Raw genomic sequence first — 14,534 nt, 5'->3', positions numbered from 1 at the left:
GTGCATGGTGTGAGGGTATGTTCTAGTTTCATTGATTTGCATGCAGCTGTCCAGGTTTCCCAGAAATGCTTGCTGAAAAGACTGTCTTTTTCCCATTTTATCCTCTTGCCTCCTTTGTCGAAGATTAATTGACCATAGGTGTCTGGGTTTATTTTTGGGTTCTCTGTTCTGTTCCATTGGTCTGTCTCTCTGTTTTGGTACCAGTACCACACTGTCTTGATGACTCTGGCTTTGTAATATTGCCTGAAGTCTGGGAGAGTTGTGCTTCCTGCTTGGTTTTTGTTCCTCAGAATTGCTTTGGCAATTCTGGGTCTTTTGTGGTTCCATATAAATGTTTGAATTGTTTGTTCTAGTTCTATAAAAAATGTCATGGGTAATTTGATAGGGGTTTCATTGAATCTGTAGATTGCTTTGGGTAGTATGGCCATTTTTACAATATTACTTTTTTCCAACTCAGGAGTATGGAGTATCTTTCCATTTCTTTTCATCTTCTTTAATTTCCTTGATTAATGTTTTATAGTTCTCAGCATATAACCCCTTTACTTCCTTCAAATCAGCCCATATTTTAAAACGATGCTATGGTCAACATTATGTCAATGTATTTGAAAACTTTACAAAAATGGAGACATTACTAGAAAAATATTACCTATCAAAACTGTCTTCAAAAGAAATATAAAGAATAAATAATCCTATCACTAATATAACTAATGATTAACTTCTGATTAGCAGTTAAAAGTTATCCACACAAAGAAAATAAGCAGTTTTACTGAACTTTCAAGAGAAACTGAGGAACTGCTGTTATTTTTTCAGGCATGATAATAGCACTATGATAATGTTCTTTTTTAAGTCTTTAGTGTTCAGTGATAAATCCTGAAATATTTATGTAGAAAATTATATGATCTCTAGAATTTGCTTCCAAATAATCCAGTGGGAGGGGGTAGAGGGGGATACAGTAAAACAATATGGTCATGTGTTTCTGCGTGATAGATGCATGAAGGGCGATTACACTTGTATAATTTGAAATTTTTTACAATGAAGAAATGATTTTTTCTGAGAAATAAATATAAAGAATAAATAATCCTATCACTAATAAAAATAATGATTAACTGCTGATTAGCAGTTGAAAGTTCTCCACACAAAGAAAATAAGCAGTTTTACTGAACTTTCAAGAGAAGGAATATTCTAAAAATTTCAAACTCTTCCTCAAAATCAAAAGAGAAGAATACTCTCCAATGCACTCTGTGTGGCTAGTATAACTGAAATATGAAGCCAGACAAGAAAATTACCAGAAGGGAAAGCCACAGGTCTGTTTTATTCAAGAATTTCTAGAAAAAATAACACCACCACCACAAAATCCTAAACTAAACATTGGCAAACTAAATCCAATTATTTATATACATGATACAATAATGAAGACAGGTTTAATTCTGGAATGCAGAGATGGTTTAACATTAGAAAAATCTACAAATATTTCTCATTACGATAATAAAGAAATGGAGTTCCCATTGTGGCTCAGCAGGTTAAGAACCTGACATAGCCTCTGTGAGAATGAGGGTTCTATCCCTGGTCTTGCTCAGTAGGTTAAGGAACTGGCATTGCTGCAAGGTGTGGCATGGGTCACAGATGCAGCTTGAATCCAGCATTGCTGTGGCTGAGGCACAGGCCTGCAGCTATAGCTCCAATTCAGTTCTCAGCCTGGGAACTTCCATGTACTGCAGACATAATTCTAAAAAGAAAAAAAAATAATAAAGAAGAAAAATAATATCAATGGATTCAAAAAGAAAAAAGATAACTTTCAACCAACTATTAACGATCAAAAAAAAAAAAAAAACTTCAAGTAAACAAGGAACACAAGAGATTTTACTTAACCTGATAAGAGTATCTATAATAAGCTGAAAACAATCACTACCCTTTATGGAAGGAGAGGCTTGAAAACACTCCATTAAAATCCAAAACAACAAAAAGATTCCAATGCACTATTTTTGTTAACTTCCTCCTCAAAATTCTGCCTAGGGCAAAAACAGAAGAATAAATTGGAGCCATAAGGTTTGGAAAGGAGGAAATATAACTATCTTTGCAAATAATAACTTTTTTAACAAAAAGCAAAATTATTTAAAATAACAATAACTTAGCAAAGTGGCTGAACATAAGACCAACGTGCAAAAGTAAACTGTACTTCTGTATACCAGAAAGTTAGAAAACAATTTTAGAGATTTCATAAACATTCATAACAAAAATAACGTATCTAACAAAAAACATGGAAAATACAAAACTTTACAGTAAGATATTTAAAAGCAAATAAATAAATGGAGAGATATTCAAACTTAGGCGTAAGTAGAGCTGTATGATTTACATCATACAGATGCCAATTTCTTCTAATTGCTTTATAATTTCATAGTTGCAATCAAAATGCCAATGAGTTTCCCATTGAAGGAAAACTGATTCTAAAATGCACATGAGGAGTTCCCGTCGTGGTGCAGTGGTTAACGAATCTGACTAGGAACGATGAGGTTGCAGGTTCTATCCCTGGCCTCGCTCAGTGGGTTAAGGATCTGGCATTGCCATGAGCTGTGGTGTAGGTTGCAGACACGGCTTGGATCCTGTGTTGCTATGGCTCTGGTGTAGGCTGGCGGCAGCAGCTCCGATTGAACCCCTAGCCTGGGAACCTCCATATGCCGTGGGTGTGGTCCTAGAAAAGGCAAAAAGACAATAAATAAATAAATAAATAAATAAATAAATAAATAAATAAATAAAATGCACTTGAAAGAAAAGTAATCAAGATTGCCAAGATACTTCTGAAAGAACAGAGGGAAGGAGAATTTGGCCTACCAAATAGTAAGACTTATTATAAAGCTATAGTCATTAAGACAGTGTGGTACTGGTATAAGAATCTATAAATTAACGAATGAAACACAATAGAGTATCCAGAGATATACGCATACATATATGAAACTCTGACCAAGACATAAGTAACTAGTGGATTATTTTTAAAAAGAAGGAGCTATTTAGCAAACGGAATGAAAAACAGTTGGTCATCCACATGAAAAGAATTAAAAAGACATCCCTAGCTCACACTATGAAAAATAACTTCAGTTGCATTTAAAACTTATATGTCAAAAGCAAGATTTTAACAACTTCTATTTATCAGGAGATACCTTTTTTTTTTTTTTCTTTTTTTTTTTTTTTTTCTTTTTTGGCCACCCTTGGCATATGGTATTCCCAGGCCAGGGATCAGACCTCTGATCTGCAGCACCAACATATCCTTGAACCCACTATACCAGGCCGGGGATCAAACCTGCATCCTGGCACTGCGGAGATGCCGCAGATCCCATTGAAACACAGCAGGAACTCCAATCTTTTTTAAATGTGAAAATACAAACTACAAACAGGGAGAAGATATTTGTAACAAATAACTGACAAAAGATTAATAACAAAAACATATTAAAGGAGTTCCCACTGTGGCACCATGATTTAAGGATACAGCATTTTGGATTCGATCCCTGGCCCAAGAACTTCCATATGCCGCAGGCGCAGCAAACACAAAACAAAGCAAAACAAAAATACTAAAACCCAAACTCACCAATCAATAAGAAAAAGACAAACCAAGAGATAAATGGGCAAAGACATGGATAAGCATTTTAGCGACAAAAGCAAATGGCCCTTAAATGTGTGAAAAGATGCTCTATCTCATCAGAAATAAAGACATGTAAATTAAAACAATATACCATTTCACCCCTGTAGATTGCCTCTCCAAAAAAACCCTGTTCTCATGCCAACTACAGGTTGGGTTGTCCACCCAAATCTATTCTTTCCTTCTGCCATGGTCATCCAGTAATCAAGGGGTGGCTAGAAACAGGGCTGCCCAGATGGACCACATTTGCCAGCCTCCCTAACAGCAAGATCTTGTCAAGTGACAAAGTTCTCCCCAGTTAAAAGAATGGAAATCCCTGCACTCCTCAAGATCATTTTCCTTCCTGTAAGTCAGAACGTGGATATACTTAGCACCCAGTTTCAATGAGATAGACAAGTTCAGATCCCTAGGTGATGGCAGACCAAAGAGATGGAAGAAACTCAAATAAGCGAATGAAGCAAAATTGTCCTAGTAGCCTGGATGTGCACATCCAGACTATGACATGAGACAGAAAGAAAGAAAGAAATCTCTGCATTTTTAGATCACTGTCTTTCGAGGTTCTCTTGAGTAGAATCATTGAACCTTTATCTTAATGACTACATTGCTCCATACTAAGTGTTTTTAAGATGTGTAATTCTTATCCACTGCTGATAAGGGTATAACTATCAAACACTTTGAGAAAAGTGTGACATTAGTAAAGCTGACTGTGCACACTCCCCACGACCCAGCAAATATACCTGGAGAAACCCTTGGACGTGAGAGATCTGTTAGGAAAGGGGAAGCAGGGGGTTTCTAGACACTGGGAATGTTCTGTTTCTTAACTGCATGGCTACTAACTAGGCATTCATTTTATTATTATTCATTAAATTGTAAATGATTTTCTGAACCCAATTGTATATATATTTCACCCCCCAAAAGAGAGCATGTTTTCCTAAACATACATACCATACACACACACACACACAAATACACACACAGGGTTAGGTGAATTCAAAGTAAGGAAAAACTGATGTATATCCCTGAATTGTAAGCAAACAAGACGTTTGAAATTGTCCTGGGGACACGTGTGATCAGCAGAGGTTCAGTTTTGCTTGGATCCACCTTACCCCACCCCACCCTGAAGGAGGATGGAGCTTAAAATGAGATTCTTGCACTTAGCCAGGGAATCTACCAAGGGGTGGATATACTGTGGTCCAAAGGGAAGGGAAGTACAACCTATGCCAAGCAGGAAAAATAACCAGAAATTCCTTCTGTATAAAGCTGCAACCACCATGTGCACTCAGTAACTATTAGCTGCTATGATTATTTTTCTTTTTTTTTTAATTGGCCACACATATGGGCCAATTGGTGGCATGGAGTTCTAGGGCCAGGGGTTGAACCGGCACCACAGCAGTGACCCAAGCTGGTACAGCGACAATGCCAAATCCTCAACCCACTGTGCCATAGCAGAACTCCCTGATTATTTTTCATTATTATTATTTCATCATCATCTCCCCCCATAGGGGTTAGCTTTAATTTTTTGTGTTTGTTTGTGTGTGTGTGTGTGTGTGTGTGGTCTTTTGTCTTTTCAGGGCTGCACGGGCAGCACATGGAAGCCCCCAGGCTAGGGGTCAAATCAGAGCTGTAGCTACTGGCCTATACCACACCCACAGCAAGGCAGGATCCGAGCCATGTCTGCCACCCACACCGCAACTCACGGCAACGCTAGATCCCCAACCCACTGAGCAAGGCCAGGGACCGAACCTATGTCCGCATGGATACCAGTCGGGTTTGTTAATCACTGAGCCACAATGGGAACTCCCAAGTTAACTTTAATTGTAAACTTTGACTTCACAAATGCCTGCCTTGGAGGAAGGGATGTTTTATTCTGTTTGTTGATGACACAGAAGACTGAGGACTCCTCATGCAGCAACTCTGCCTACCCGGTATGGTTGACTCACAGGGACACAGCACAGCAGGCCATTCATTCAGCTGTTTTACCTTGTCACAACCATGCTTTTTTACAGTCCCTCTCTTTCCCCCCAATTATTATAAAATATTTCTCCTCACCATAAAATGTTCTTCAGAAACCACTTCTAATGACTACATAACCTTCCATGTGGAATTCAGTTAAATATTCCTCGTTGGATATTTAGACTGTTTCCAGATTTACAACTTTTTAAAGAAGTTACACACAATTTAAATTCAGTTTTATTTTGTGGTAATACTTGATTGGACACCCTAGATAATTCTGCATGATTACCATTCTAGTTTATGCTAGAAAGGAATAATGATTCAAAGTGGTTACTCTATTCATTCAATTAATGTTTAATGAACTCCTGGAACAGGAGGTGTGGGAGATACATAGACCATAGTTTTTAATATCAAAGTGCTTTCTGGAGTTCCCATCTTGGCTCAGAGGAAATGAATCTGACTAGTATCCATGCGAACGCAGGTTCGATTCCTGGCCTCACTCAGTGGGTTAAAGATCCGGCATTACCATGAGCTATGGTGTAGGTTGCAGGTGCTGCTCAGATCTGGCCTTGCTGTGGCTGTGGCATAGGCTAGCAGCTACAGTTCCGATTTGACCCTTAACCTGTGAACTTCATATGCCACGGCTTTGGCCCTGAAAAGACCAAAAAAAAAAAAAAAAAGTGCTTTCTGTTATAATGTCAATTATATCTCAATAAAGCTAGAAAAAAATCAAAGTACTTTCAAATGAAGTAGACACAAGTTAGCAGTTAGAAGCATATTTTTCATTTCTTTTTTTTTTTTTTTTTTTTTTTTTTGTCTTTTTGTCTTTTTTGTTGTTGTTGTTGCTATTTCTTGGGCCGCTCCCACGGCATATGGAGGTTCCCAGGCTAGGGGTTGAATCGGAGCTGTAGCCACCGGCCTATGCCAGAGCCACAGCAACGCGGGATCCGAGCCGCGTCTGCAACCTACACCACAGCTCACGGCAACGCCGGATCGTTAACCCACTGAGCAAGGGCAGGGACCGAACCCGCAACCTCATGGTTCCTAGTCGGATTCGTCAACCACTGCGCCATGACGGGAACTCCATATTTTTCATTTCTATATTGACTTTAAAACAAAATATTTCCCTCAAGACTGTGAAATTAAGTCAGAGACTTTATCTGATGTCCTAAAAATCCTTTGTACCACATATAAATAAAATCAATTGACTGGACTTCAGTTTCCATTTTCCATATAGCACCATTAAAAGCAGAGAAAATTTAAAACAAAAACTGTAAGCAAGAAGCAAGCACATGGCAGCGCAGGAAATGTGCTTTTGAGTTCTGTTACTTGTACTTGGATTAAAAACAATGACACAACGTAAAAATCCACCTTATAAGGAGCTGGAAATGTCTCTGGTTTGCCTATTACATTTCCTTTTTTAATTCCATCAGGAAACTCATTCCATTCTAAAAGTACAGGGCACTTTATCAGGATGATTCAAGAATTGCCCATTTTGAGTTCTATTTAGGTAGCAGATTGGTGACTATGTATTTGAATTTCAAAAAGCTTGTCTAAGTCAGAAAGTAACAAGAAGCACTTGAAACCAAAACTAAACTGATACCAAGGACTAATTTTTATAGACTACTAGTGACAAACCTGTGACAAAGGTTTTCTACAAATCACCTCACAGAAGCCTCACAAAGGCAAGAGGGTTAATAAGAACTATCATCATCCCCACTTTACAGATGAAGAAACTGACTCAGAGGTCAAACACGTTAGTAGTGGCAGGGCTGGATGGCTAACACTGAAGTTTCTGCTCTTAAATCCTACGTTCCATTTCTTCTCACCCTGAGCTATCAACAGGTGAGCACATATGGGCTCTCAATAAACTAGAAAGAAACTTGGGACCAACAAATAAAAATACCTTCAAATAACTAAAAATATCCTCAAGTAATGGTCTCTAATCCCAACATCTGCCTTTAAACCACTAAAAGAAAACCAGATTGAGTGATGAGACATATGGCTTACTCCATTTTCCATATCTTAATTCTCAGTTGTATGACTTGAAAATAGGTAGCCTGAAAAAGGGATCCCGGTCAATCCACAAAGTAGACTCTCAAACTGGAGCAGAGCTGAGGATGTGGGGTTCCTGACCTGGGCATCACAGCATAGGAGTAAGCAAACCAACCTAGATGGTAAGAGCTCAGACTTACCCTCCCGTAGCATACTGCAACCCTCACTGTATTGCAGAAGAACTCGCTTTGCTTAAAAATGTCTCCACAATTTTTCTTAAGATATTTTGAAGTTCATGAAACTAATCAGGTTTTCTGGAAAATGTAAGAGGGCTGATTTGCAGGTGCTGCAATGAGTGGGACCAAAATTTCAAGCAAGTTACATTTGTACATATTCACCGTATTTTTTTCCCCTTGATCTTAAAGCCACCATGTGGCACTTCAATGAGTGGGACCAAAATTTCAAGCAAATTACATTTGTACATATTCACCATATTTTTTTTCCCCTTGCTCTTAAAGCCACCATGTGGAGCTTCTGCCTGAGCACTGGGGTTTCCTGAAATGATCTTCGTGAAACACACACACACACAACACACACAACACACACACACACACAAAACTTAGTTACAGTTAATCAATTGAATTCACTGCTTCTGTTAACAGACCAGAGTTGCTGTCCTCTCTTCAGTCCAACTATGATTCCTTCAGTGGATGCAAAGTCTGAAGAGGGTAAATGCTCTATCTCCTACTCTACTTTACAGAGAATCTAAAATAAGCCACCACTACTGAAAAGCAGAGGACCTACGCTCTGACCCAGGCATCTAATAGTTAACTGTGTAACTTTGACATGATGCCTCCTTACCCCGTATAAGTGGGCTGGACAGGAAATGTTTAAAGTCCCCCCCAGGTATAAAGTTTTAATTCATAATTTAAATTGCTGCTTTCTATTTTCCAAGTTAAAATGAAAGACCATCATATGCAGATACACAGGTTCCACATGAATGATAGTAGCACTTTTAATCTCCCTATTGAAGCCTGTCACATGACGTGGGGTCATATCAAATTGAACTGGTACTTCCTTATGCTCCATCTGCTACCAAAATGTACTGTTTGTAGCTCAGGCAGCAGCGTGGTTGAAGAACAACAGATTTTCTTGGCACTTCCTGTACATATGGCACATAGATGAGTATGAGATTATCCCTAGGAAAATGCTGCAAGGAATAGCTGTCAATTCTTAGTAACTAACAACAAGCAATATTAAAAACAAACACAACCTCTCATCCATGAGTTTCACCCCACAAAATGTGTCTTCTGATTCTTTTGGCTCCCACATGTGAACCAATTTTTTTTTTTATATGAGCGCCATAATATTTCTTTTGCAGAACTCAAAAATTACTTGAGCCCCTAAATCCACGGATGATCCCCAAACCTTCTGTTAGCCACTTGCTACAATCTTTTCCAGTGCTAAGCTTTTTGCCAGAGATGCTAAAAGTAGTGCAGTCGACTGGTTTGAGTTTCATACACTTTTTCTGACAAATCTGGTTTTTAAGAGCCCACAATCAAGCGATTAATTTCTCTGGATTCTAAATCTTTGGGATGTTGACCAGCATGCATGAAATAGTCTTTCCTCTCCTGGTTAACATTTTCCTTTTAAATTATTGCTTGGGGTCCTTTTGTCTCTGATTTGAACCTATCTATCCTTTAACCACTTGTATAATTCCCAATTCTCCCCCCTCTTACAATTCTGTGCTCTATTTTTCTGAATGTGCTTTTATTTTTCTGTTTTTTCTATATTACATTTTAATTCCCTGAGAACGAGTGTTTGTGAATCCACTAAGAAAAACTGAAAGCAATGATGACTCTCCTCAAAACAGCACAGCCCAGAGAAAATGCAAAAAGCTTGCAAAGTTTACTAAGTGAATAATACGAACTGATATGACACCTTCAATTAGATTCAAAGACCCTTAGGATGGAGAGAATCAAAACTCCTTACCTTATATGTAAGAAATCTGAAATCTACAAAGAAGTTAAATGACTTGCTCAGCATGATACATCTAACAGGATAAATTTATGATCTTACAGATAAAATCACACATTACACCTCAGATGGGTTCTTTTCACACCTGAAAGCAGCCCCATGAAGTCGGTTCCCTAAACACACGTAGGCAGCCTCAGAGGCAAAATTCGCACATCTGGAGTCATTTTTTTTTTTAGGTCAAACCCTTATCTCAGCAACTAAGATATAAATGCAAATGGTATTAGGGAAATGAAATAAAATAAGAATGGACAATACTCCAGAGTGTTAGGTTCAAGTCAGAAGGTTAAAAAGCCACATATAATCAAAAATGACTCCTGAAATCAGATACACTTCAGTCACCTAGAAAGTCCAATATATGTGGCTTTATTCATTGAGAACAGACCTATGTCTTCCCCTAATAAGTCCAATGCAGGTATGTTTCCCTCCAGTAATAAAATAGGCTACCTTTCTTTTGTTTTTTCTGGCATGAAATAAACCGAAATAGTTGGTTGTTCCAAAACCAAGTATCTTTAACCAGTGGACTAGTACTTTGCCAGGGTGAGACACTCACCCTTAAAGAGAGGCTCAATTCAAAAAGAAACAGAGTCCTGCCTCTGAAACTGTCCTTAATAAGGGAGCTATTCTCACTGCACAGGACAGTTGGCCTCATGCACTGTTCAACTTTCATTTCTCTCCCATTCTCTTCTTGATTTTGCTTAGCAAGACAGGTGAATTTGTGCCATTTGAGGTGTGTATGATCCAATTCCATTGTATGTCTCCATTCTCATATTTGCATATGGATGTAAGGATCTGGGTTAGACACAGGATGTGTGAGTTTTGCAGGGGAAGTTGATCAGAGCCTGGACACAGGTTCTGATGAGAAGGGCAGATCAAGTGTAGTAAAGAGCAATAAAGCAGCCTGAGGACTCACAGGTCTGTTTAAGTGAGGAGGTTAAAGGGAAGAGAGAGAAGATCCCCTTTGGTGGGAGGGAATTTGTGCCAAAAATAATTTTCACCATGTTCATACTTTTTCCTTGGATTGGATTCGATGGGTACATTTAAAACACTGCAACACATCCCATTTATTGATTTTTAAATCAACGTAGAGGGCCTCTACTCTCAAAGCATATAAGTAACCATGTAACTATAGAATTCATACTCAGAAAGAGACTAATCAAGAGAATTTTTCAGATTAGGACTGGATCATGACAAATGACCTTAGAGCAGAAGTAACGAAACCAATACTTGGAAGTACATTCTGCAAGTCAGTCTCCAGGTTGCAGGAAAATCAGACTGCCTCCTTTCAAAGACCTGCCACAAAGAGCCACGTGGAAAAACTGCACAGAGAAATGGTGATTTCCAACGAGAGTTCTACCTTCGAATACAAGATTTTCGGCTGTGTTGGACTCGTTAAGAAAAGCAAGGTTAGGCTCATTAGAAAGTTTACCTGTCTCTAAGCAAATAATTACTTCTCTATTCTAATATAACTTCCATGTCAATGTAACCAGTTCCTACGAGTATAAAATTATCTTAATTGCAAGCAGATAAAAATCTGTTTCCTGAGTAGTGTTCATCTTAACTCCATTATCGGGGTGAACCCAAGGGAAACCTAAGTCCCTGGGCTTACGTATTGTGTTTGCCCCTGGCCATGAAGAGTTCGTCCAGATTCACACTAGAGTGACAGAGGGTTCCCCCACCAGGTCCTCTCAAAGGACTCTAGGCATCTTCACAACTTGACCACACAAAAGGACCCGCAGGCTGCTCCTGCCTTTCCCTAGGCAAGTACAGAAACGCCTTTCTCTGAAGTTCTTTCATAAGATTGTATATGTACAAACACAGGTGGCTACAAAGCAATTTTTATCAACTTTGCATTGACTATTCCAAAGAACAGCAGTGATCTGAACACTCCATCCATTGTCTCAACGGGTGGGACAAGCTACCCATGAGAAACCACAAAGGAGGAGAAAAAAAACAACAAATATATGTTTACAAAACACTTCGACAGCAACACAAAGTACTTGTAGTGGAGAGGAAATACATATTTTTTAAAACCACAAGGCACATTAAGTAAAAATGTTTAATGAACCTTAATTAGATTTCCCTCATTAGCTGGCAACGTAAGTGGGTTAAAACTACTACTCAAATATTCAAACCTTCATTTTACATGCCAGTGGCCTCTAGCAAATGATAAAGCAATATTCCCGTGTGTGAATGTGAAAGATGGCACTGAATTCCGGCCCGTTATAAAGGAAGAGTCAGATTCCACTAGTGCCTGCTTGGTTTAACTGACAGGCTTTGGGGGAGCAATTTTATAAAAGGGGGACTCACCCTGATAAACTAGCGAATAGTGCAAATGTTGAAAATTGCCTGCACTCAATAAAGCTCTAGATCACTTTGGGTCCAGACTTCAGAAAAAAGACTCCTTAAAAAAAAAAAAAACTACATTGTGACAATGGCATTGTTTAAAAAGAATAATAAGGATGATGGTGATGACAACCACTGCTGCTGCCTGCCTCCCCTGCAGATTGCTCGGCTTAAGGTTGTTAAGTTAAAGCCAGGTTTACCCTATTGGAGCTGCGCGCTGGCAGCTGGGGAAAGCCACCCAGTTTCCAGCTCCCCGTGGGTTTGACGGGACTAGGATTGCGACTGGGATTGGCTTGCACGAAGCCCCGGGTGGCTCAACCAGGCACCCTAGCTGTCCCTCACAACCTTCCTCCAACGCAGACCCCAAGTTAGAAATGCAACTCCCAGAGCACAATGACAAGAAAGCACACAAAAGGAGCAGGGCAGCCGCTCCCATTCTTACCTTTGACTTGACTTTCATACTCGGCTATGATCTCTTTGTCCTTTTTGAATCTGCTCGGAGTGGACATTATCCAGCTGTTACTGGGTTTGCTTTCAATGGGCAAGTTCTGTTAGGGGGTCACAGATCAGTCTCCTTGGAGAGGCAGAGTTGTACTCCCACACGCAGTGAACCCAGAGGCAGCACCGACAGGAGGGAAAGGAGGAGGAAGAAGAGGAGGAGGAAAAAAAAGGAGCGAGCCGAGGACTAGATTAACCCAGGCGCTGGCACCATACTCTCCGGATCCAGCTGCCGTCGGTGATGCGGAGGGGAGCCCAGGGCTCGGGGCCGGGGAGGCCTGGTGCGCCGGCAAACTCCGGCGAGCGAGTGGCAGGGGGCGTCTCCCTGCCCACCCCACCCGGAGCTGGCCACTTCCTCTACCACCGCTGGGCGGACGCGGGGATCGCGCCGGCGCTCCGCACCATTGTTAGCAACCCGCACGGGGAGCGCCGGGCAGGGTCAGTCCAGGAGGGCGGGCGCCGCGACCCTCCCTTCTTGCTCCAGCCACCGACTCCGGCGCTCAGGGGTCCCGCCCGGACTAGGGATGTTGCTGCCGGGGCCGCTGCTCCTCCGTGGGCACACACGGCTGCTACTGCCCCGGGCAGGCAAGAGGAATCGCGATCCGAAAGCAAGTCCCAGCGCTGGCCGCGAGGGCGGCTGCCGCGCCTAAAGAACACGTCCTGGTCGCAGCCCCGGCGGAGTTTGTGCCTCCACCGCCGGCGTTAACGCGGGGCCTCTGCCTCCTGGGCCACCGTGCGCCGAGGCTGCCTCTTTCTCCTCGTCCCCCTTTCCGCTGCTGCCCCCAGGAGGCCGCCGGCGACAGGCACACTCGCACACGCACCCGGTGGAGCCGCGCCCCCGGGGCGGCTGCGAAGTTGCCGGCGCTCTCACGGCCCCGCGGCTCCTGGGCGTTCCGGGAGCGAGCTACGGGCGGCAGCGACCCGGGCGGCCGGACGGCGCTCGGCGAGGTGGGGCAGGGCTCGCGGGAGGGGTGGGCTCAGCCACACGTTCCCTTCTCCGCCCTCGCCCCCGCCCGGCTCGGTGAGGAAGCGCCGCGCTCGTCCGGGAAGATGGATGCCTCTTGTGGCCAACCGCAGCCCGGGCCTGCGCGCGGAGCCCGGCGGCCGTGGGCGACGCCCCCAGCGCCTCCCGGGGCTGTGCAGCCTGCACAGCTGGAAAACCCCTCCTGACCAGGCGGGTTGTCTTTGGCCGCCGGTCGGAGCTGTAGTGGGGCTCTTTTCAGAGTCCGGTGGGGAGATCCAGATTTGGATGTCTCCACGAAAGAAAGATGTCACTCGAAGATGTCACCAAACCCAGCAGAAACCCTGGAGTCTATTGTGAACGTCTTGGCTGTTAAGAATCAAGGAAGGGCGAAGCTCTTTGATCTGGGCGGAGAAAAATCATGATCATATTCTCCCTATCTTGGGGGAAGGGGGTGGTTACGATGGCAGGAAAGGTGTGGTGGGGGAACAGGTCACGCTTAGGATGTCATTAGGTTTTGAAGGGACCTTTCCTTCTCAAATATTATGAGCCTGATATATCAAAGTGCTGTGTCCAAAGGCGTGTCCAGTATCAGATGTTTTCCCTGTGAGATCTAAAGAGTGAAGGGACTTTGAGACTTTCATCATTCATTCATGAGACAACATTTTGAGTTCTTACAGCAAGCCAAAAATCAAGCTAAGAGCTAGGGATTCAGAGAGTAGAACCCTGCCCTAAAGAGTCTCACGATCTACAGTTGTATAAATGAGTAATTACAGATGGTACAATAATGCTGTAGGGGAGCTCACTACTCTGGGAGCCCTGAGGAAACTGGGACCGCATAAGAGGTTTGAGAAGAAAGGCTTCCCAGCGAAATGGTATTTGAACTGAATTTAAAGGATGAGTAGGACGTAGGTTTTCACCTTAGGGAAAGGGTCGCATTCTCAGGAGAAGCAGCAGCATCCTTCTCTGGGGGAGTTTGAAATGAGCTGCAAGACCTCTTCCTCTAAAATACCAGATGGGGGAGTTGCCGTCCTGGCTCAGCAGAAATGAATCTAACATCCATGAGGACGCAGGTTGCATCCCTGGCCTCACTCAGTGGGTTAAGGATCCGGCATT

General features: G+C 42.1%; 1 protein-coding gene across 2 annotated transcripts in view; it reads right to left on the bottom strand.

Annotated features, from left to right (window-relative positions):
- Positions 1 to 13,148, bottom strand: part of SRGAP1 (SLIT-ROBO Rho GTPase activating protein 1) — a 304,206-nt gene extending 291,058 nt beyond the window's left edge. For both annotated transcript variants that reach the window (XM_021091938.2, XM_013997691.3), the window contains exon 1: positions 12,402 to 13,148. In XM_021091938.2, the coding sequence (XP_020947597.1) occupies positions 12,402 to 12,468 (67 nt within the window). In that variant the 5' untranslated portion in view covers positions 12,469 to 13,148. The remainder of the gene's footprint in view (positions 1 to 12,401) is intronic.
- Between the last annotated feature and the right edge of the window lie 1,386 nt (positions 13,149 to 14,534).

Source organism: Sus scrofa, chromosome 5, assembly GCF_054392235.1.
Source record: "Sus scrofa isolate SSC_HxYL_T2T_F1_AM1 chromosome 5, Sscrofa_HxYL_maternal_Yorkshire_Landrace_v2.0, whole genome shotgun sequence".
NCBI lineage: Eukaryota > Metazoa > Chordata > Mammalia > Artiodactyla > Suidae > Sus > Sus scrofa.
Note: the sequence above shows the minus strand (reverse complement) of the source record. Positions and strands in the feature narration are given on the sequence as shown.